Here is a 23,668-nt window from a genome sequence, read left to right as displayed (position 1 = left end):
AGCTCAAAGCCAGGGCCTCAGAGTGAACTGGAGGCAACACCACACCCTAGACTCGTGGTCTCCAAACACAGGGCTGACTCGGGGCCACAGAGGTGCCTGATACTTCCATGGAGAAGAGGGCGACATGTCTTTGGTTAACACTCCCTTAAATGCAATCTGACATTGAGTAAAAAAAAACAACAACAACAAACCAAGAAGAAAAACAAAGAAGGAAAGAAAGAAAGAAAGAAAGAAAGAAAGAAAGAAAGAAAGAAAGAAAAAAAAAAACCAACCCATTTGGACAGATCAGAGAATTGACTGGTGTAAGCCCAGGAAAACTGTCAGCAGCAATCACTGTCTGCTAATCCCAGCCTGCTGTTAATCAGCGTCTCCTTGGCACTCTGGGGTATTTATTCTAGTAAAGATTTAAGCCAGTTTGTTTTTAAGACGAGCCACTCTAATCCCCTCTATTTAACTTTATAACTCAATGTCGGTTACCAAGTTACTCAGGGAGCTGCCTGGAAAATCTCTCCCCCTCCCACAAACATGATTAACCTCTCTTAGCTTATTTTTCCTGAAGTTTTAAGGGTAGTGGCAGCCGGAGGCGGGGTAGAGACCCTGAGAGGAGGGGGAGGAGGAGGAGGGAGACAGAAAGGGAAAGAGAGGCCAACAGTGGTCTGAAAAGCAAGCCAAAGGCAGAGCCCGAGCTTTCGGTATCTCTGTTCGTGCAGACGCTGTCAAAAATCAGGTCATGGGCTAGAGTTGGGGGCTTCCTTATTTCTTTTTTATGGTGTCATTGAATGCCCCCCCCTTCAAGGGCACAGAGAAAACACAGCGGATACAAATAATCAAAGGGCCATGCGCTGGGGACTGGGGCAATATGCCAAGCTCTGCTTTGAATGTGAAGTTCAGAGGGAACTTGAGCGATTGCATTTCAAAGCATGGTTATCAGAAGCTGGCATGGCCGGTCCACAGATGGTGGGTGGGGCAGAGGGTCTCCACAGAGACACCCCAGTCCCAGTCCCGAAGGGCAGTCCTCTGCCTGCCCATTGCCCCCACCCCCCACCCCCTCAGGGTCCTTCCTGGGAGGTCTCCCTCTCTCCAGCTCCCTCACGGGAAGATGGTCCCATGTGACCCCGGACAAACGCTGGCCCAGCAGCGTGTCCTTCTCCATATGGACACCGCGCGCGTCCCGTGGCCAGTTCGGGCGACCCAGGGATGGTGTAGCACCCATCAGCCGGTCCAGCCGCCCTTCCAGACTCCCCCCCCCCCCCCGGCAGGGGGCCACGCGGCTGGGGCCCTGGGAACGGGGTAGCGGAACAGAAGTGGCAGTTTGGGGGAAGAAAGCATTTGAGCCTACCCCAGAAAGGCACGTGCAGGCCTTGAGCCCCGGAGAAAACCCTGTCGAGAGACGCATCGCACCCCCATCCCTCGCCGTCCCCGCCCTGGCACCCGACGCCCGGCCCGGCAGGGACCGGAGGGGACAGGCGGGGACAGGCGGTACTCACGCTGCTGGGGTGGAGCATGGGCAGAGGCAGCAGCAGCAGCGGCACGAAGATAACGAGCAGCAGCTTTCTCGCCCGGAGAAGGCCCTGGAGCAGGCCCATCGTGGACCTCTGTGCGCGGGCGGGCCGCCAGGGGCCTCCGGCGACGGCTCAGTCCGGAAAGGACTTCTCAAAGCCTTCTCGGCTTCCAAGAGTCCTCTCTTGTCTTGGGGGCAGAAAAGGAGGGCAGTTACAGCTCCCGTTTGCACAAAAGGCTGGGCTCCTTGCCTCCTTGTTTAGGTGGGATTGGTGAGCATGGTTTTGCGCCCAGCAGAAAGGGAGCGGGAAAGGATCGTGAGCCGAGGCATAGCGGGTCCCCCTTCGTGCGGTTACCTCTAGAGTGACTTCTTTCTAGGGCCCTCCATCATTTTGCCGCTCTCTGATGGCCTGTTGGGGCAGTACCGGCCTCTCCTCTACCTGTGCTTGCTGAACCCCCTTCCCTTAACACAGCACCCCCACCCCCCCCACCCCAAGTTTGTCAGCGGCAGATGCAGACTTCAGATAGGGCTGCTTCTCTTTCTGGCACCTTAACTCGGTTCAAATTTCTTTCCTTCCAATTGGTTTCCCACTTATAATTTGCCTTGAGCCCGGGGCCTCCAAAGCAGGGGGAAAAAAAAAAAAATCCCCAGGACTGTCCTCGTCGTCCCGGGACAAAAATCTCGCTGGGGGCCCACCTTAACTTTCCTTCACCTATGGGAAGCCGGACAGGAGGCAGCAGCCCCGCCCATTCCTCAAAGCCAATCGGTACTTTGGAAAGAATGAGGCCGGATCTCTTCCAAAGGCAGCTCTTGATTGGTCCCAGCAGGGGCCTGCTGAGTCCGCAGAAGCTATAGGCAACTTGCAAAGCTTATTTTTGTTTCTCAAACGTCCTAGGGGCTGGAGTGACGATCATCATCGTCGTAAACACCATCCCACTTATGCAGAGCTGTCCCTGGGAGAGCCACTTACTACCCTGGTCCTTAGGAAGATGTGTTCGGTGGCAGGGAGAAAATGAAATATAATCATTCGGGGGGAAGTTGGCCCCCAGAGTGTACCATATTACGCCTTTCAGATATCCCTGGTGACAAAGATCATTTGCTTCAGCATCTGAGTGAGTACGAATCATCTGGACCAGCAGAGGGTGTTAGCCTCTAAGAAAGACCGCAGATCTTTTTAGGGAGAATGGGAAGGGTAGCAACCTCTCTGGAGAAGTCTAGATGACGGTCTCATTTCCAAGGCCCTCGGTGCCCAGATGTCAGTGGTCTTTCTGGCCGGAGTAGGTGCTCAAATGCTCCTCTTTGAGGCTCTTTACCGAAAAAACCGAAGCAGAAAGCTACCTTTGGTTGGTATGCAAGGAGGAAGGAGGTGGGAGGGCAGGGAAGAAGTTGACAAGTTCAGGGTCAGGGCCCTAGCAGCTGTTGCCCTCTGGAATTTCTGCTGCTTAGAGGTCAGGAGAAGCTGTCAGCCTCTTTTCTCAGAATGGACACGTGGCTCAGGTCACCCATGTTTTCCTGAATTCACAGAATTCAAGAATGGCATTCTATGGTCAACAGCTGTACCTGTTGGAAATGATCCCCAGGCTAAATGTAAAGTGATTGGAGAAGTGGCCCCAGAAAACCAGTTCTTCTTGACTTCCAAGGCAGGTGTAATTGTGGACAGTCCAGGCTCCCTCTGAGGTTATCTTGCCATCGTGGGATGGGCTATGATGACCCATCTCTTTCAATGCACGGTAGAGACTGGCTACCGTACATACTGCATTTGGGCCTCACTCTTGTGATGATTTTGTAACTCAGAATGACAATATCACGGGCGTGATGTTTGGGTGGCAAATATTAAAGAGGCTGGGTAATAATTAACCGCTGTGGAGATCAATATCCACTGTTAAACCCATGGACCGACCACATCACATTCCTTGGCGAGATAATCTGACATAACAAAGATTCCATTGAGCCTAGTAAACTCGATCATGACATTTTTATTATACCATAAAGGAATAACTGTTAAATAAAATTAGGGAAGGTGAGCAACACGGTAAGACCAGTAGTTCTCCTTCAGGGCTCTATCCATTTTTCAGATGAAGAAAACATTTTCCAGGATACTATGCTTAAGAAATATAAGGCAGGTTTCACTTCTCTGAGGTATCTAAAGTAGTCAATCTCTTAGAAAGTAGAAAGGCAGTTGCCAGGCACTGAGGGGGAGAGGAGAGAGGGGAGTTACTGTTCCAGAGGGGTCGTCTTTGCAAAGTGAAAATTCCTAGAGATCTGTCACACCACCCTGTGCCTATAGCTAACACTGTGCGGCACACATAGGCAACTCAGACGGTAAATTTCACGTTACTTTTTTTTTTTTTTTTTTTTTTTTTTTACCGCACAAAAAATTAGGAGACGTTAAAATGGGTTAGGAAACTAAGGGGTGCCATGTAAAGACATTTAACAAGTGTTTAATTTTAGACCGGTCCACCGGTGGAAATACCTTCTGACTGATTTACCACTGAGGCGATTCTCTTTTAGATTCAAGGCGAGATGAGAGGGCAATGGAAGTTTCAGCCATACAGATGTTTTTCAGCGTCTCTTGAGTGACGCCAGAGGTGGCCACCAGGATAGCAACGATAGAAGAAGCTTCCGGAATTTTTAGATCCTACAAGTTCCCAGCAGTATAGAAATGGCAGAATTAGTCCCAGAAGTTACAGGCACATTTCCTCTACAGAAACCATGCCCCAAATTATTCTGTCTATGCGTAATTATGACAAAAGGTGATCCAGTTGTGATGTGGTGCTACCGTGTGGGATCAGTGAGGCAAAATGGGACAGTCTTTTTCTGTCCAGTCTCCTATTTCACTGGTCGTTGAGCAAAGAGTCAGGTCTTTGGTGGCATTGGTGAGTGTTATATTTGATCTTCCGCATAAATGAAGTTATTGTGATAAAGCTTCTTGTGGGAAACAATTAATTTGTATTCAGCCCCAAATAGTATTTAATAGTGTCATGGAATTACTGAAAATGAAATTTTCATTTGTCTTTAAAAAAGTCATGCCCTTCTTGCTTCTTTCTTTTTTTTTTTTTCTTTTTCCCTCGGTCCTTGATTGCCACATAAACATGTGCCCCAATTCATGAGTACAAAAGTGCCTTTAATTTTTGCTGCAGGGTGAATGAACTTCCAGGTTATCACTGGTCCTGGGAACCATCCTCCCGTTCACGAATCTCCTACCACTGGGAGTGACCGCGAATATCAGAACATGACAGGGAGGGACTACAAGGGTGGTGGGTCTAACCAGTGACTGAACAAAGCCTCTCAGATCCATCCTGATGGGGGTGGAGGCCCGGGGTGGCCCGGGGTGGCATGCAAGACTGATGTCAGGGTATTGCACAATGTCAAAGGATTGAGCCCTCTGCTAACCTCCTCTACCCCACATCCAGAGAAAGTACAAACAGTGAAGGCAGCCATGAGGCTAATCGGCCTTTTGGGAACTCCTGGCCCTGTATGTTGACCTTTGTTTTGGTCAGACAGTGATACCCACAGGGGGCTGAAAGACAGCGTCAGAGTGCAAGCAGACAGAGCTAGAGTGAGCATACGTGCACCAAAAGAGACTGGGAGAAGTGGATACAAAGATAATCAGAATTGGGCCCAAAGATAAGGCAGAAGAGACACAAACCAGGTCGAAGAGAACATGGAATATCAGAAAGGGAAAAATGGAACCAAAAGCGTATATCAGAGACTGCATTTGAGGGCCGTAAAAGGGTGGTGTAATCAGGGAATGAGGGCCAGAGAAACCAGCAGTCGTTAATCTTCGGAGCCCGAGAACATCAGGATTTTTCCATGTTGTATTTTTCTCTGATGATGAATACCTTCGTCCTACATCCTACTGTTTCTCCAAAAGGATCATGCAGCTGCGAAGCAGTGACTTATTCAAAGTTTTTAAGAAGTCCAGATCAACTTTAGGCCATCATCCAATGACAGTTGTTAAATACCCATTTCAGAATCAAATTTTGCCGGATAAGATGTCACTCATTCAAAGATTAGACCTCTTGCGACGTTAGCCTCCAAAACCCAGCTGTCAAGTCGGGAGAGCCAGGGAGGAATCCGTATTAGAGCCTAGTGCCTCCCTCTAGCAGAGACCTTCGCCTACTAGCTCCGATTTAACATGGAATTATGACAAGCCTCCCTGCTTTGTCCCTTAGGTGGGAGCAGCCAAAATAGAACAAATTGCAACGGGCAAGTTGTGTTGGAAAGAAAGAGGAGCGCCCTCTTACAGCCTCACGGCGCAGAAGGCAGGACACACACCCGAGAGAATCAGCCAAGCCCCGGGGCCTTCCGGGCTTGGCGCAAACAGTCCAGCAGACCCCTTAGGTCCCGGTGTCCCCCCTGTGATTATCTCACGGCTGCTTCAGTGATCGTGGAACTTTCGGAAGTCGAGCGATCTTAGAGGTTATTTTATCCAATTCCTTCATCAGAACGTTTCAAAGATCCTAAATAGAAGCTCAAGATGTTTCGTACATACGGTTAACAAAGACAGCAAGTCAGCATTGCTAAAATGAAGGTTGTGGCATTTGAAAGGGTAAGTTCTGTTGTCTAAAAAATCATTTGTATTTGGAGCGCTCAGTTTTGGAGCTCTTCCTAGGATGATCCTCTCTGCATTAGCGTGCTTTCTCTGTTCGGAAGACGAGGTCAGACGGTTTGCAGCCTCTCTGTGGGCCCCCGCCGTGTTTCTCCTCTGTATTAGATCCGCTTTCACAGAAGAAGAGACAAGACAGAGAGGCCATAACATTACTGATTTTCTGGCTGATGCTTCTTGGTGACTTTTGGAAAAGTTGACACGTGGATCTTTGGCTAACAAAAGTGTTGATTTGCTATAGCTCCAGCTTTTCGTTTTAAGTATCTTAACTATGTGGAACCTTTGGAATGATGTTCATTTGGCCTCACGCCCTGATCTCTGTCCCCCCATCTTCCCGCAATGCCCAAACCTCTGTGCCGTCTCCTCTAGCTCTGTCTTCGCCCTCGGGTGTTTATGGCGGTCACTCGGTGATGCAGCGCATCACCAGGCAAATCAGGTGGCCTTTGGAGGCATCTTGAATGACCACGCTAGCCCTTTCTTGCAGCCCCGGTCACACCGTGACACGAATTAGATGTGCTTGTCAGGGAACTACGAGGGGCAGAGGACATGGGGTTACTTATTTTATCTCTGCTACTCTGAGTTGGTGGCATGTGCTTTGTTGCAGGGCTCTGTAAATGGAGTAGAGAATGAAGAGTGTTTGGATTACCGCGTGTGCTGGTCCCTGCTCCGTGGCCGTGGGCCGGGCTCTCAGGGAGACACTCTGGGGCCCGAGGACCGCATCAAGTCATGCCTCAGGGCCTGGAAGAGGCTAAGGAGGGATTGGGCCCAGATGTCCTTCTGATGCCCTTGGGACAGGGCGGTGCGGTAGGCCGTGTAGGCCAGGGTCAGCGCTGTCCTTTCAAAGTCCTCTTTCTTGAGGATGCCAGGGTGGCTGGAGAGGCTGGCACTCAGCCGGCGGATGTCCGGGATGCGCTTGGGGATCACGTCATTGCAGATGGTGCGGAAGTCGGAGGCTTTCCTCAACGAGGAGAGCTCCTCGTCCTTGATGGAGATTTTCAGGTCAGGGCTGATGTCAAGTTCAGCTAGCAGGAACTGGAGAGAGACACGGGGCGTGGAAAGACATGAAGCATTCAGGCTTCACTGAGGACACCAGTGTATTCGTTACCACGTGTGTTCATGGAGGGAGACAGACGAGGAAAGAGCTTTGGAATCCAAGAGACCTGGGTTCCAGTTGCGACCTTCCCACTAGCTGTGTAACCCTGGACGAGCTACTTAACTTCTCTGAGCCTCACTTTCCTCCTGTGTGAAATGGTTAGTAACAGTACTTCACTGGGAGGTTGGGAGAAATAAGTAAGGCAAATACGGACAACGTCTAACACTGTGGCTGGTACAATGCCACTATTTAAGCGACTGACTTACTGTTATGAGTGCCCTGGACCAACCCCCGATTCCCTTTCTCCCCCCCCCCCCCCCACCCACCGAAGATCTTCTAAAGCATGCGCTGACGGCTTGGGGTAATTTAAAATCAGAAGCTGAATCTGAAGGATGCAGAGAATTGTACGAGGAATTAAGTGGGACACAGGGATTTGTTCTCATTTCTCACCTGTTCTTTAAGTGTAGGGTGGGGTAAGCCACACGCAACCCCTGCTCAGGACCAGGCTCATATGAGGAACGTAGTAAATACCTCTTGGACTCAGAGTTCTAACTCTCTTCTTTGTCTCTGACTCCCCCTGGCTCTAATCCATCTTCCATGCTGTTCTCTGCTATCTTTCTAGAACAGATCTGTTCACGTGACTCCCAAGTTCCAGACGTGGCCAGGTTTGTTCCCCGTGGCAGGATCTGAAATCTCTCCCTCCTCCCCCCAGCTCAACTGCTTGGCTGCAGCAGGCCATCTCTTTCTTAACCCGAAAGTTCTGGTACGTGGAGGATGTGGGAGGATGTCAAGGCAGGAGGGGGATTTGGGAGATCATTGTGGTTCCTCATTTAACAGTTGAGGAGATTCAGCCCCAGAGAGCAGTGGGGCATATGCAAGGTCGCACAGCCGATGGCGATCCTGGAATTTCCCCACTGAGCCAATCCAGGCAGCCTTGGGGGATTCGCCTGTGGTTTGGAGAAGGAGTGGGGTATTGGCGGCAAAGGTGAGCGAGGCAGAGGAAGAGAGCCTTCGGGGTGGCCCCAGACTGTCAGAAGCATATAGTTACTGGAGACACGGCTCTACTGAGACAATCGGGGTGGCGTTGCCTGAGCACCCCTGAGCCTTTGCTGGGGAACGTGGCTCTGCTCTGCAGCTCGGGTGCTGGTACTCGGAAATCTCGAATTTTGCCTGGACTGAACCCTGCAATGCCATCATTCCCTGTCACGGCGTGTGGGAAAGGGAGGAGATATGAGGAATACCTTACTGTGGGATGGGAAGGATTCGATGAATCCACAAACTGGTCTAGACCAGGCCCTATGACAGCAGGGGCCACTCATTTTCAGGGACTTAGGTCCCTTTGCCAAAAATCACAGCGAAGGTGCGACGCCTTTTGCGTGACTTGAATTGACCACTTTCTTGTCCTCCTACCTCGTAGAGCAGTTCTACTTCCTCCAGGGAGCTCTGCAGGACGGGATTCAGGGGCATGGATGAGGATCTCTTTGGCCGATGCGCAGCAGGAAAGAGCATGGCTGCAAAAGACAGGAGTTAGTTCGAGAGGCTGCTTGTGCACATGGCCTTCTCCCCACCCCCGCTGACCTGGAGGTGGGCCGGCCCGTCTTGAAAGTGACTGACTCCACGTGGTGGTGGACGTGAAGCAGGAAAAAGGGACAGATGACTCTGGTGCGCCCCAGAGGGCTCCCAGGCATGTCCCATGTTACTATTTCAGACCAGTGATTTCAAACCCGCTGCTCATCAGAATCATCCCAGAAAGTGATGAAAAACTAGATGTCTAGGGATATGGATACCTTAGGGAATTTATGTAAAGCAAAATAAAACAGAGCAGAAATGAGCGGACAGCCCCCCCTGCTGCCCCCCGCCCCGCCCCCAGTTCAACAAATGAGTTCTCTAATAACACCGTTCCCTTTGTTAATACGAAATGCTGGTTTATATTTATTGACAACCCTTTTAATCAGAGGATCAGACGTCTGGCTGTTCCTCAGCCATCTGAAATCGAGCTGCCAAGACGCTGGACACAGGTGACAAAGGAAAGGCAGAGAGCCGCCACAAGCCCCTGACACTTGGCCCTAGGGGTGTGTGAAGCAGAGCTCAGGGCTCCCCCTGGGGGCGGGCTGAGAGGGGCACGTGGCGTGCAGTCGTTGGTTCGCCAGTGTTTTTGGAGATGCTGCATTTGGAGGTGGTACCTGGAGGAAGACGGATGAGCTGAGGGGTGGAGGGGGTGGCAGAATTAGGAAGTGACAGAGGGCAGGTGAAGAAGACAGACTAAGGTAGGGTATGGGTGTAAGCGTTATGAATCCCAGTTCTCCAGGATGGTCTTGGGTAGGAGCAGACAGCCCCGTTCACCCCACAGCCACACCTTGTACCAGGGCGCTGCGCAGAAATGATTGGTAACCCTGCTGCCTGCAAATAAAAGAAGGGACCCTTTTCTTCAAGACACTTGCTTGTGCCCTGCAAGTGCAGGCACAGGAAACTGGGGAACCAACTGTAAACATCCAAGCCGTGTTCAGGTAAGTAGCGCCCCCTGAAGTTGCGCAGTGCACGAATTGCATAACCATACGTGACCGCTCTCCTTCTTGATAACGGTGCCCCCGGGGCCATCAAGAAAGGGTCCAGGGACGCCCAGGGTACTGTGGCTAAAGAAGTAGGGCACTGCGTAAGCATTTTAGAAGACTTTCTTTTTTTTTTTTTAATTTTTTTTTCAACGTTTATTTATTTTTGGGACAGAGAGAGACAGAGCATGAACGGGGGAGGGTCAGAGAGAGAGGGAGACACAGAATGGGAAACAGGCTCCAGGCTCCAAGCCATCAGCCCAGAGCCTGACGCGGGGCTCGAACTCCCGGACCGCGAGATCGTGACCTGGCTGAAGTCGGACGCTTAACCGACTGCGCCACCCAGGCGCCCCTAGAAGACTTTCTTTTGGAAGGGATAAAAATGAAGCATCTTCAACATAGGGGACATTTCCTGAAAAGCGCATTGGTAGGAATCTCCCACTTCCTGGAAAAAGCTGGCTGGTTGTAGTATTGCTATGATATCATTTCCTCCGTAACTCATTTCTTATCTTGACCACGTGTTTCTCACAGGCTACGACCCATATGGTTTTGTGTTTCTGCACCTCCAGCAGGGCCTGGCAGGCTTCCAGGGTGTGTGCAAGGTGCAGCTGTTGGCTGACCAAGTCCCTGCGTGGAACGAGGCCTTGAGGGGCTGACTGGCCAGCTCTGCCTCCCCAGAGGATTTGGGGGAGAGGAGCCTGGGAGTTGCAGAGCAATATTTCCTGGCCCGGCATTTTAGCAAAATTTGTTTTCTTTGCCAGTGAAGTGCCAGCTTCCCACGGAATCGTGGATTTGGGGGCTTGAGAAGGCCTTTGTCCCTGTTAACTGTTGTTTCAGGTGGGGCTCAGGAGACTGAGGCATCTCCAGCTCTACCGGTTTGCAACCTTGACTGCACATTAGAATCACCCAGGGGATGTGGGGGGCGGTCTACGGCCATACCACCCTGAGCACGCCCGATCTCGTCTGATCTCGGAAGCTAAGCAGGGTCGGGCCTGGTTAGTACTTGGACGGGAGAATCACCCAAGGGGCTTTAAAAAATACTGGGGCCTGGGGCCTGGTTCAATTGAACTAGGGTACAAAGGGGACAGGAGGATTTTTTTTCAAAGCTTCCTAGGCTTCGAATGGCAGCGTCTAATGGTAGCCAAGGTTGAGAATCAGAGGCTGTTTGACCTGATGTGTAGAAGGAGCTGCCCAGGCTATATGACCACTCTCAGGTTAGCCCAGGGGTTCTTCCTTCTGTGTGCCCTTTTCTTCTTACCCTGAAGGGGTGGATGAAATTCTGTTCTCGGGATCTGAGAACAACTTTACTTTCATTCATCTCCCTAGCGGGATTCCTCTCTTCTAGTAAAATTACAAGTATTGTTCCCTTAAAATAATTCACACTGTCCCCCCCCCACCCCAAATTCACACCCCAGCAGGTAAAGGGGATGAGAGGAAATAAATGTCCTGGGCGTGGAGTCCTTTCTGTGTCCTGTCGTCTCAGACTTGGGACGGCTGCCTTCTGGGAAGTTCTTCGCAGCGAAATCGTCTCCCCGTGAATACCGACCCTTCTTTGACTCACACGCCCCAAGTGGACCCTGGGCTCTCAAAGAATGGGGAAGAAAACACTTCTAGATTCAAAGCTCAGCTTAATAATGAAAACACTGTTGTTCCCAATAGCTCTTACTCTCAGTCTTCTTAAAAGAGCGAAGATTGTTAGAAATAGCTTCAGCCTCTAGACCCAGGGACTGATGATTGCCCCAGACAGTGTGGGAGGAACATGGAATTCTGAAAGATGGCCCCCTCTCTCCTTGCTGTCCTGTTCTACCCACTTCCACTGCATTCTGCTGGTTCTCCTCCCACTGGCGGTATGTTGGGCAGGTGTTGTCTACCGCCATGGGTGTGGAAGTGTAGCCGGCCCCCGGCCAGACATCTCAGAGGCTCGGCAGTTGCCCAGGTCTGATTTCCCGTAAGCCAGGCGAGGCCTGGAGAGGAGGAATGTGCCTTCACGGAGATGCTGGAGGCAGCGCATGAGAAATAAGCTATGTCTGGGCCGTGTCAAAACATTTGGGCGTAAAGTGAAATATGCAGTCACTCCAGATGTTCTGGTCTCCGACAGTGAAGGCCCGACTCTGCCGGAAGTGAAAATGGCCAAAGCAAGAGCAGACCCGCTCTCAGAGGTGTCTATGGGTGAGGCTTTGAACCAGACTTGCTCCCTCATGGGTAGACCAACAGCCTCATTCCCCCAGGAAGCCCTTCCCCGCGACCCCGCTGTCCACCGTCCTTCTTCATCTCCGTAGGCCCTCGGCATCCTTTCTACACATTTCACGTCTTGCCGTCCGTCACCCTGAAAGTGTTCGTTCTGGTTGCCAGCTCCCGGGAGCGAGGGAGGGAAGAAGTTTCTGCTTCCCCTGTTTGACCTTGATGTCTGCATAACACTGGGTTTTAAGGGAAGCCTCAATGTATATTTGGGGATGATTTTAAAAACAAACCACGTATTTTTTTTTTTTTTTTAAAGCCCAACAAGGGGCATCTGGGTGGCTCCGTCGGTTAAGCGTCCGGCTTCCACTCAGGGCGTTATCTTGTGGTTCGTGAGTTCTAGCCCCGCGTCGGGCTCTGTGCTGACAGCTCGGAGCCTGGAGCCTGCTTTGGACTCCGTCTCTCTCTCACTCTGCCCCTCCCCATTCACGCTCTCCTTCTCTCTCTCTCTCTCTCTCTCAAAATAAATAAACATTAAAAAAGAAAAAGCAAAATCCCAACAAAAACAGAACCGCCATGGAGACTCCTCAAGCTTTGCTGGGGTTTTTCCTCTCTTCCTCCACCTCACCCCTACATTTATGGGGGTCCTCGTAAGGCTGTGTCCTCACGGAGAGTGATTAGTCAACGGTTTGGGGCAGCACAGTCTTCCCTAGGCGGAGGGGAGGGAGACCAGAGTGCCCCCACTGGATGGCCGTGAGCAACAGCACCTTCTCTGAAAGAGGGGACAGTGGGGGAAACTAGAGACTGGCAGAAGGGTCCCACTCCCTCCTAGGCACCACCTGAATGTTGAGCCTCAGGCGGGAAGGCTACAGGGACAGGCGTGTCAAAATCACTGACTTTACGTGCCTTTTGGTTGGTGTAAAGCTGGGCCACTATGTTTCCTTCTTCTCCACCCGACACACCTAGCCCACTCTTCCAGGATGCGAATGTGCCCGCGAGGACCACTCCGCGCCACCAGGGGACGTCGGAGACTTCCACGTCTCCTCGCGCAAAGGTCTCCTGTATGGCTGGTCGCAGGGCAGGAAGACCATGGGCTTCTCCCCAGTTCCCTGACTCCCTGGACAAACGAGCCTTCGGGGGGGAAATTGAGGCTCTGTGATACATTGGACAGACCAGCACAGAGCAAATGACTCACTTGCTAAAGGTTATGCCCGTGCACCAAGAAGCCCGGGAACAGAGTCCAGAGACTCGAGCGTCATGTGTTGGGGCCTGTTCTGTCCACGTCTTTTGCCGAGGGACACATCTGGGCTGCGGACCAAAGTTGTTAAAATGTGGAGCTCAGATACCCTAACTGTGCACGAGCCCACTGTGTGCTCATCGGCGTGCTTTGGGCTTTCCACACGCACCTTGTGAGGTAAGCACTAACTTGCCATGTCATAGATGAAGAAACGGGGAGGTTAAGAAACTTGCCCCGGGCCACCCAATTTGTTTGCCGTGGGACTGAGATAAAAGCCAGGCTTCGTGGGCTCCAAAACCCAATCTCGCCAGTAGGGAGAACAGTGCTGTCTTTTTTGTAGGCGTATCGGCCCAAAGACTGGGCTCGGGGAAGGATAATGTAGTTAATGATGAATGCATGTGGTATAAAACAGATTCTGAAATGAGTCACGCACAATCTTTAAAAATCTCCGACTTACGGGGCGCCTGGGTGGCGCAGTCGGTTAAGCGTCCGACTTCAGCCAGGTCACGATCTCGCGGTCCGTGAGTTCGAGCCCCGCGTCGGGCTCTGGGCTGATGGCTCAGAGCCTGGAGCCTGTTTGCGATTCTGTGTCTCCCTCTCTCTCTGCCCCTCCCCCGTTCATGCTCTGTCTCTCTCTGTCCCAAAAATAAATAAACGTTGAAAAAAAAAATTAAAAAAAAAAAAAAATCTCCGACTTACAATAATGCGAGACGCAAGGTCAAATTACTACAGGCCTATGATTGCTCTCTTACATAGACCGCCCACTCCTTTGCTCTCTCTTTGTTCCTTTGTGACCACTTGGCAAAATGACACCCCATCTCTTCGCCTATTCAACTGCTGCACCTGTTCACCTGAAATGCGGCCAGAGGAAAACACACCCATGTTAGACGGTCTCCTTTTGAGTTCATGATCGTTATCCTCACATGGGCCTTTATGTGAAAATTTTTTTTAACGTTTATTTAGTTTTGAGACGGAGAGTGTGAGCGGGGGAGGGGCAGAGAGAGAGGGAGACACAGGATCCGAAGCAGGCTCCAGGCTCCGAGCTGTCAGCCCAGAGCCTGATGCGGGGCTCGAACCCACGGACCGTGAGATCATGACCGGAGCTGAAGTCGGACGCTTCACCGACTGAGCCACCCAGGGGCCCCCTCATCTGGGCCTTTAAATGCTGCCCGACCATTACCCATACTTCCCGGTTCCTCTCACTTGGTTTCACACCTTCCGCCCTTTCCTTAAACCTGTTGCCTGTCTCTTGTCCGCATACTCTGACTTCTCTGCTATTGTGTCCATGCTCCCTTCTCCACGTGGGTGTGCGGAAGTCTCCACGGAAGATGGCCTTCAGCCTTTCCACCTTTTCTCGCCTGCATCGTTAATTGACGTTCCCCTCCTTACTGGATCATTGGCATCAGCACAACAACCGGTCTCTTTCTATCTTAGAAAAAGAAACCCCTCTTCACTGGCTGCCCTTCGTTCTCACCCACCTCTTCACAGTGCGGAGTCCTGGCCTCGTCTTCGGCTCTCTGCTGTCTTCCGGCCACACTCACTTCCGTGCTGACTTTCAACTTCATATTCCAGACCAGACATCCATGCCCCCGACCACCTGCAGGCATCGCCTTGCCCATTCGTCTCTCCTGACCCCACACCCAGGCCCAACCCCAACACACACACACACACACACACACACACACACACACACACACAAATGCACACACATCACACACATACAAACCCATCTCCCCACCCCCCCACCCATACCCTTCCTTCTTTGTCTAGTCCCCATCTCTCTCAGTTGCTCAGGCCAGACACCTGGACTTTTCTATTTCACATCTTACAGCCAACCAATCAGCAAATCTTGTGGGCTCTACCTTCAAAATATACCCGGAGTCTGGCTGCTTCTTGCAACATCTCTGCTCGACCCCTGGCTCCGGCCGTGAGCACCTCTCCTAGTGGTGTCTCCGCTTCCATCCTTGGCTCCCCCCGTCATTCTATTCTTAATACAACCACTAAAGGGAAAACGTAGGTCAGATGCTGTCACTCCTCTGGCCAGAACCCTTGGTGGCTTCAATCTCGCTCAGAGTAAAAACCCAAGCTCTCCAGAGGGTGAGCAGGTGCTACAAGACTTGACCTCTTCCTACCTCTCTGAACTCGCTCGTCATTCTCCCTGGGATCACGCCACCCTAGCTGTGGGCCTCACCGTTCCTTGAGCATGCCGCACCTGCTTCTACCACTGGGCCTTTGCACTTCCATTTCCTCTGCCTCGAATACTCTTTCTCTGGCAATGGAGTGGCTTGTGCCCTTGCTTCCTTCAGGCCTTTAGGCACCTCTTTAGGGAGACCCTCCCTCACGGCTCTATTTAAGAATATAATCCTCTCTACTCCGTCCCTAATTTATTGTCCTCAAACAAACCAGATGTCTTATTTGTATAGGTGTTTATTGTCTGTTTCCCTCACTAGAATGTCAGCTCCCTGAGAGCATGGGATCATGTCTGTTTTGTTTGCTGCTGTGTTCCCAGTGGGAAGCATCCTGCCCACACCTGTTGAATGAACCGATGGTCCATAGAAACACATGAACTACCCTTGTCACCCCCCTCCATTCTTTTCAAACAGAGCGCTTTACTAAAGCCTTCTTTTCTAACAGGATGGTTCTAGAACTTATTTGCAATTCCAGGTGCCGGCTGAATATCAAAAGGTTGGTGTGGTCTCCTGTCTCTACCACACCCTCCTTTTATCTCTGAGAAGTCCTTATCCCTGCTTGGGAGAAGCTCCTTTTTTTTTTTTTAAGTTTATTTCTTTTGAGGGGGAGAGAGAGAGAGAGATGGAGGTAGTGTGCGTGCAAGAGGGGGCAGGGGCAGAGAGAGAGGGAGAGAGAGAATCCCACACAAGCTCTGCACTGTCAGCACTGAGCCTGATGCTGGGCTTGAACCCAGGAACCATGAGATCATGACCTGAGCCAAAACCAAGACCCAGACACTTAACCGACTGAGCCATCCAGGCACCCCTGGGAGAAGCTCCTTTGAATGATCTCGGTCAAGGCTGGCACCTGTCCCTCCCCCTCCTCCTCCCCCCCCACCTACCTTGAGCTGTCCAAGCTTTCTCACCCAGACCCGGGGGCAGAAGCCCCCTTACATGGAAGAGCCTGTCTTTGCTTTGTGACCTGACCTTCTCTCTGACTTCTTGTGATCTGGGGCAAAATCTCCACCCACCCCACCCCCCTCCCCGTCTTCCAAATGTGCTCAGTAGAACAGGATGGTATTAAGGCCGACCACGGCTTCCACATAACCACACAGCACTTGTCGCAGAGAGCTTGTTGGGAAGGATTCCAACTGCACACCATATCAAGCCAAAGTACGACCACATTTTTAATGAATCCGTGAAAGCAACTCAGTGCAAATGATCGTGGGTGTGGAGGGGAAAAAAAACCTCTCATTTACAAAAGATCTTTTGGGAGATCTTATCGATGCCACTTACTTTTCTGCTCCCGGGCCAACCCTTTGGAAACCCAGTGGCGTGCTGAGGGAGCCAGGACCTTGGCCCCGCGTGTTGGGGTCCTCTGTGGGAGTGTTTCTGAAAGGGCCAGACTGCCCCACCCCCTTGGGGGAGCTTAGGGCTGCCGGGAGCACCCGGAGGGGACGTGGGAGCGCCGGGCAGACTCTGATGCCATAGATGCTGATGCTGGGCTGGGGGACAAAAATCCAGCTGTGTCCTTCCGGCGGAGGGACCTGGGGCTCATCAACTGTCTCATCCTCTGGTTCCCTCCCCCGTGGATGGTCAGAATAGCACCTGCCGGTGGGGGTTGCTGCGGCCACGCCGGTGCGCTCAGTTATCCCTGTCCCGTCAGTCAGTCAGGACTTACTGAACACTGATCACCGGCCCTTCCCTTGATGGAACATTCGTGATTGAAAGCACACACGCTAAAAGGGACACGTAAAGATGACATAAATCCCACCAGGTAACTAAAGGGCCATCCTTCTCTATTAGCCTGCTTTAAAAAGAATAATTTACGTGTGTTTAATAAAAACAGATGTTTAATGTGGACATTCTAATATATACTTTGCTCTTTTTGTTTTTAAAGACTGGTTAGCTCCCCTCAGCCCCCCAAGTGGAGCTGTGGCAGGCCCTGAGGGCGCAGGGAGTTGGGCCAGGCGTGTCCGGCTTCTAGGCTGGCCTCCCGAACCACAGGTGAGTCATCAGGTCGGTCAAGTTGGTGGGGCCGGAAGAGCCTGGCTGGCCCGGAAAGCTGCCTCCCAGGGCGGAATCCTAGAGAGCACTCGTTGGGAGAGGCTGGGAGAGCCTTGGGACAGAGGGTGTGTTCCTTCTGGGTTTATCTCTACAGTTCCGCTTGGGGGCAGAGGGTGGGGGAGGGTGGAGGCCGGGGTGCTGGCGTGGGGGTGGGGGTTGGGGTAAGGATGAAGGCCAAAGGAACAGTTAAGTACGTTTGGAAAAATTGCTGTGTACTTGGGCGTGACTCTCATTCCGTCTTTAAAAGAAAAGGACAGTTGGGTCCTCCTTTTATAATTAGGAAAAAATGTTAAAAATGAAAAAAAAAAAAAAGCAACTACGTGGAAGACTTTTGATGATGGTTGCGGGACTCTGTCATTTGTGGAGTCCGAACCCTGACGGGAACCACTAATCTAGCGCTTAACACGGATGCCTCATCCTGTCCTCTGTTTCACCAGTGCTGACTTCCCGTCTCCAGATGGATTTGTTATTATCATGCAGGGGGCAGACCTTCCCCGGGGAGGCCCGGGGCAGCCACTCGGTCCCAGGCTGCTGCTGCTGCTGCAGAACCCTCGGTTGAGCACCCCAAACTTCCTCCATGAAGTTTTTTTCAGAGGTTTAAGTGGGAGGTGACAGCTCACATTTAGAAGGTTCTTCATGGCGTACAAAGCGTCTTGTTTACACTTTGAATGTGACCTTCACCACGAAGCGGGGAAGATAAATTTTGTTACTGTTAATACGCGACATGTTAGTGAACCAAAGCTCGGAGAGGTTAAGAAGCTTGCCAGACGTCACACGACCAATTAGAGGCAGAACTGAAATCTCTGGGTTGCTTGCGGGGAAAGCTCATGATGTGCCTCTGAAGTTTCCAAGCCTTGTTACAAGTCAGATTATCTCATTTGCCTTTCTAACAGCCTGTGCATTAGGAGGGTGGATGTTGTCATCTTTCTCTAAGAGACAAATTAAGGAAGGCCCCCAGTGTCGCGCAGGGGCAAGGGGCCGAATGTAACGCCAAGATCTCTTTGCTCTCCTCCTAAGTGTCGCCTCCAACGTTTGTGCGTATCATGAGCAGAGGTGTGTGTGGGTGTGGGTGATGTTACCAGACGGAAAAAAAAAAAATAAATAAAAGGAAAACGCTACATGAAATATTCGTCTCTGGGCAACAATCGCTTCACAGCTCGGCTCAGAGAGCTGGCAAGTCCCTGATCTCAAGCTTAAAAATGAGGGAATAAGAACCTCAGATAAGCGCGGTGGCTTTGCTCCCCGCCCGTGTCACATCCATTTGCCCTGTGCTTCTCTGTTCCACACTGGCTGCTCCTTTCCCGACACTCTCCCTGAGAACCCGGAGGCTCATCATCACCCCCGCTGTGCCCCCGCCGCCATGCCCGTCCTCATTCTATTTTGGATCGATCTCTAGAAACACCTATGAGCCTGACCTCTCTTTCCAGCTCTCTTGGGGAGAGAGACCTCAGTCCATTTCAAGCAGTGGAGACTGTCGGGTTGAGCTCTGCACGGAGTGGTCCTCACTGCTGCTCCCCTGGTCCCCAGCGGTGATCAACTGTAATTGGCTGGACGGGCGACCAGTATCTGCCACCCGGAGCCGGTCCTGGACACAGAGAAGAGGTGCCACGCGGTCCCCAGGGGAAGGAAGTCGGCTGTGAGCGAAAAGCCTTGCCGGGTTCCCTCCTCTCCGGGGTGGACTGCGGGGCCAGTGGGAGTAGCCGTCTGGCACACACGTGAATGCTAAGGGTCACCCTTGCTCTCCTGCCACTGGGCCGGCTCTCCCCAGCTGGAAAGATGTGCCCAGTCTAGCTCAGGAGCCGCGTGGAGACCTCCATGTGGCCAGCCTGTGGCCAGGGCCCCTAGTCGGGTCCCCCAGGTGGCAGGCCTTTTGCAAGCCAGCACCCAGAGCCCCGGGATACTGGTGTTCGTCCTGGTACTTGCTGTTCACGTGCCCTGTCTGGCCGCAGCAGGGGGTGGGCGGGCAGAGGGGCTGGAGGGAGACTACCCACATCCACGGAGCAAAGATAACTTGGCTCTGGCGTGTCAGAAGGGGCTGTTTTCTGCATTCTCCACCTCCACCCAGATCCCTCAGTGGCTTTGATGTGTTTCAGCGTCCCATCCCCCATCACCTTCTAGCACCTTCTGACTTGTCAAGAAGCATAAAGTAATTGGCAGAGACGAGATAAAAGAGGGGTGTGTGTGTGGGTGCCGGGCGTCTAATTTCCTTCTACTGCCTTATTCTCCCCCCCCCACCGCCCCCAGATTTCTAATTGCATTTGAGAAAGAATAATGAGCATCAAATAAATACAGAGCAACTTACCCCTGCTCCACCTGTGGGACACCGCCGCCTGAGCATCATAACACAACAGCAGAAGCAGCAGCGTGTTCCAACACATCTTTTGCTCCAAAAAGGTGACACTTGTCCTCGAACCCAATGGGACCTCAGGAGCTACAGGTATGCCCGTACTGGTCCTCCCAGTGTGAAGGTAGAGTTCTTACCCCCCTTCCCTTTACAGAAGTGCAAAAGGCGTCCTTTCCTGCCCCAGAAGGGTGGAGGCAGAGACTGCCTCTTAGGGGGGTGGGGACACAGGAATTGGGACCTCTGCTAATTCGACTCTCTCTGGGATTGGGGGACCGGGCTTCCACAGAGAGACTCTGTTTTTGAGCACATCTGGAGTGACTCACGGGGCATGTGATCTCCTTGGCAGTCGGGTGGATAAATATAATTTCTGTACTTGAGTTCCATGTGTTGGATGGACCCACTGGAATTTTTCTTTAGCAAACAGACTCGTGGAACTTGTTAGAGAGCCCGGCAGAGAGCTGGCTGCTGTCCGCATCAACACACACACACACACACACACACACACAGCAGAGCCAGGGGTGTAGACTGCAGGAAGAGCCAGGAGGCTTGGCTGGCAGACCAGACGCTGGGGCTGGCAGCCCAGCCTTGCCTTCAGGACAGCAGAGTCATTGTGGTGTCCGGGCTGAGTGTCACTTGCTGCCCTTCCCCTGAGCTGGACCTCGCCACGTTGGTGCCTGGGGCTGGCTCTGAGAGCCTTCCCCAGGTGGCAGGGTCAGCAGGTTGTGAGGGGCAGAAGCAGAGCAGTGCTGTGGCACGGGGGTATTGTATATGCAGGTAACCATCCAGGGACCCACAGGTGACCCTCTCCTCCCGGTCACATTCATGACACCCCAATTTCTGGGCTATGTCTAGCTAGACCTGGGAACAAACCGCTTTGATTCTCCTGAGCAAAATGGTAGTGTTTTCCTATGATCTTTTTGGGGATGACTATTTTTATTGAGCTCTAATTGACATATAACATCGTGTAGGTTTAAGGTGTGTACAATGTGACGATTCGATTCGATGGCCTTCTGTATTGCAATAAGATCACCACTGTGGCGTTAGCTAACACCTCTATCGTGTCACGTAATTATCATTTCTTTTTTGTGGTGAGAACATTTAAGGTCCGTGATCATTTTTAAAAAAATTTTTTTTTTAACGTTTATTTATTTTTGAGACAGAGAGAGACAGAGCATGAATGGGGGAGGGTCAGAGAGAGGGAGACACAGAATCTGAAACAGGCTCCGGGCTCCGAGTGGTCAGCACAGAGCCCGACGCGGGGCTTGAACTCACGGACCACGAGATCATGACCTGAACCGAAGTCGGCCGCTTAACCGACTGAGCCACCCAGGCGCCCCGTGATCATTTTTAAAGTACTGCCATGGACACCTTGGTTTTTGTCTCATACCTTCTTGACCTTCTCCGAAATGGTAGATGTGTAACGCCGGAGCTTGAAGGACATTTTAGGATGACTTATGTGCATGGTTTCCCACCTAAAGAGGTGGTGCCCAGGGTGCAATGGCCCCTGGAGAGACCTCAAGGTCTCTCTGCTTTGATCAGAACTGAATTTTTTTTTTTTTATCTGTTACAAGAAGTTGCTTGAAAAACAAATTTGACTATAAAATTTGAAAATCACTGACCTGGGATGCCTGGGTGGCTCAGTCAGTTCAGCGTCCAACTTCAGCTCAGGTCATGATGTCACAGCTTGTGAGTTCGAGCCCCGCGTCAGCCTCTATGCTAACAGCTCAGAGCCTGGAGCCTGCTTCGGATCCTGTGTCTCCCTCTCTCTCTGTGTTTCTCTCTCTCAGTGTCTCTCCCTTTCTTTCTACCCCTCCCCTGCTCATGCTCTCTCTCTCTCTGTCTCAAAAATAAATAAACATTAAAAAAATAAAAAAAAAACCCACCGATCTTACTAATATTGACAGTAGCTATTGGGTGCTTAATTTGTTTCAGGCACTGTGCTAGGCCCTCCTTGTCTTGACTGATTGAATGCTTGGATCGAGCTCTGAGGTCTGTACAGCACTGCTCTCTTGTCTTGTAGGCATATACTGTGAGTCACAAATGTAATTTAAAAATTTCTGGTAGCCCCATTAAAAAAAGTGAAAAGAAACAGTATTACACCATTCATAATGATATATTTTATTTAACCAGATATATCTAAAATATAATTTCTACATGTAATCAATATACGTCTCAACAGAATGTTTCCTATCCTCATGTGTATTTCGCACAGCACATCTCAGTTCAGAACAGCCACACTTTAATTTATTTCCTTATTTTTAATGTTTATTCCTCTTTGAGGGACAGAGAGAGAGCATGAGCAGGGGAGGGGCAGAGAGAGAGGGAGACACAGAATCTGAAACAGGCATCAGCCTCTGAGCTGTCAGCACAGAGCCTGATGCGGGGCTTGAACTCACAGACCACGAGATCACGACCTGAGCTGAAGTTAGAAGCTTAACCGACTGAGCCACCCAGGCGCCCTCAGGACAGCCACATTTGAAGGGAATGCTTACATACATGTGGCTAGTGGCTACTGCACTGAGCAGAGCAGGGCTAGGAGAGGTTCTGTCACCAGATCACCACAGTAAGTTTAGTTATTGCCTCACAGAGGTTCTACTTTCTTAGCAACTGTCACATGTACAAAACAGTGTTATCGGTTCTAGTGTCCATGATATACATCGCATCCGCAGGACGTACTTATCTTATAACTGGAAGTTTGTACCTTTGACCACCTTCACACATTTCTTCTATCTTTGGCAACCACCGATCTGTTCTCTGTTTCTTTTCTTTCTTTTCTTTTTTTTTAGGTTTTACATAGAAGTGAGATCATATGGTTTTTGTCTTTCTCTGTCTGGCTTATTTCACTTAGCACAATGCCCTGGAGTTCCATTCATGTTGTTGCAAGTGGCATGATTTCCTTCTCTCCTATGGCTGAGTGATATTCCAGTGTGTGTGTGTGTGTGTGTGTGTGTGTGTGTGTATGCACACACACCACCTCTTCTTTATCCATTCATCTGTCAGTGGACACTACGTTATTTCATGTCTTGGCTATTGTGAATAATGCTGCAGTGAGGATGGGGGTGACATGGTTGGATCAAATGATAATTCTATTATTAATTTTTTGAGGCCCTCCCCCATGCTGTTTTCCACATTGGCTGCACCATTTTGCATTCCCACCAACAGTGCTCAAGTGTTCCCTTTCCTCCACATCCTCACCAACATTTGTAATCGCTTATCTTTTTGATGATGGCCAAGCTAACAGGTGTAAGGTGATATCTCGTGCTTTTGATTTGCATTTCTCTGGTGATGAGTGATGTTGCACACCTTTCACATACCTGTTGGTCATTTGTATGTCTTCTTTGGACAAATGGTCAGTTCTTCCATCTGTTTTTTAATCGGATTTTTTTTTTGGCTACTGAATTTGTATGAGTTCTTTATGTGTGTTGGATATTAGTCCCTTTTCAGATATATGATTTACAAATATTCCTTCCCATTTTGTATGTTGCCTTTTCATTTTGTGGATGATTTCCTTTGCTATTCAGTGTACTTCTTTTTGTTTAATTAGTTAATTTATTAGTTCAGAGAGAGAGAGAGTGTGTGTGCACACAGAGGAGAGGGACAAAGGGATGAAGAGAGAGGACCCCACCACTACAACATGGCAGCAGGAGGCAAATGTCTAGGTTCTCCAGGAGCCTCACTGAAGGCTCAGAAACCCCTGGCCTAATACACTGACTTTTTCACGCTCTCCTTGTTTTTCTTACTCATGCAGCAATTCTGTGCACATGGGCTGAGACCAACAAACCCTGGGCTTCTGTGATAACACAGTAAACCCCAACACTGGAGCTTCCCAGAGTTACTGATTGTGTAAAGAACACTTTGGGGGGTGGGAAGGATGTTCTACTTAAAGCAACAGCCTTTGAGTCCATTTTCACCTCTGAACTCC

At 50.9% G+C, this 23,668-nt stretch overlaps 2 protein-coding genes and 1 long non-coding RNA gene across 5 annotated transcripts in view; 1 reads left to right on the top strand and 2 right to left on the bottom strand.

Moving 5' to 3' along the window:
* The window catches only part of SLC13A4 (solute carrier family 13 member 4), a 44,314-nt gene extending 42,072 nt beyond the window's left edge, over nucleotides 1-2,242 (bottom strand). Inside the window, exons 1-2 of one of the 3 annotated variants that reach the window (XM_040471872.1) lie at nucleotides 1,857-2,242; nucleotides 1,488-1,689 (exon numbers count right to left, since the gene is read on the bottom strand). In XM_040471872.1, coding sequence (XP_040327806.1) covers nucleotides 1,488-1,586 — 99 coding nt within the window. In that variant the 5' untranslated portion in view covers nucleotides 1,587-1,689; nucleotides 1,857-2,242. Of the gene's footprint in view, nucleotides 1-1,339; nucleotides 1,464-1,487 lie in introns of those variants that run through there. The other 2 variants (XM_040471871.1, XM_040471873.1) reach the window with 2 other exon arrangements.
* A 1,215-nt stretch (nucleotides 2,243-3,457) lies between these two features.
* FAM180A (family with sequence similarity 180 member A) lies at nucleotides 3,458-20,069 on the bottom strand. Its single transcript, XM_040471875.1, has 3 exons — nucleotides 19,705-20,069; nucleotides 8,614-8,714; nucleotides 3,458-7,142 (listed from the first exon to the last, which is right to left on the bottom strand). The coding sequence occupies exons 1-3, from the start codon at nucleotides 19,778-19,780 to the stop codon at nucleotides 6,798-6,800; spliced, it is 522 nt and encodes a 173-aa protein (XP_040327809.1). The 5' UTR covers nucleotides 19,781-20,069; the 3' UTR covers nucleotides 3,458-6,797.
* LOC121028285 (uncharacterized) overlaps nucleotides 8,709-23,668 on the top strand; it is a 28,321-nt gene continuing 13,361 nt past the window's right edge. Inside the window, exons 1-4 of the long non-coding RNA XR_005789155.1 lie at nucleotides 8,709-9,710; nucleotides 12,897-13,344; nucleotides 17,236-17,342; nucleotides 19,647-19,839. This is a non-coding gene — a long non-coding RNA (uncharacterized LOC121028285). The remainder of the gene's footprint in view (nucleotides 9,711-12,896; nucleotides 13,345-17,235; nucleotides 17,343-19,646; nucleotides 19,840-23,668) is intronic.

The sequence above is a fragment of the Herpailurus yagouaroundi genome, unplaced genomic scaffold, assembly GCF_014898765.1.
Source record: "Herpailurus yagouaroundi ecotype Mexico unplaced genomic scaffold, PumYag 100, whole genome shotgun sequence".
NCBI lineage: Eukaryota > Metazoa > Chordata > Mammalia > Carnivora > Felidae > Herpailurus > Herpailurus yagouaroundi.
The sequence above is the reverse complement of the archived record's forward strand: the minus strand, read 5'-3'. Positions and strand labels throughout refer to the sequence as shown.

Excerpts from the sequence above, each read along its gene's own strand:
- FAM180A (XM_040471875.1), bottom strand. The coding sequence starts at position 19,780 with ATGTGTTGGAACACGCTGCTGCTTCTGCTGTTGTGTTATGATGCTCAG. Across the intron at positions 8,715-19,704 it reads GTCCCACAGGTGGAGCAGGG|CCATGCTCTTTCCTGCTGCG; the intron begins GTAAGTTGCTCT and ends TGTCTTTTGCAG. Across the intron at positions 7,143-8,613 it reads AAGTAGAACTGCTCTACGAG|TTCCTGCTAGCTGAACTTGA; the intron begins GTAGGAGGACAA and ends GTCTCTCTCCAG.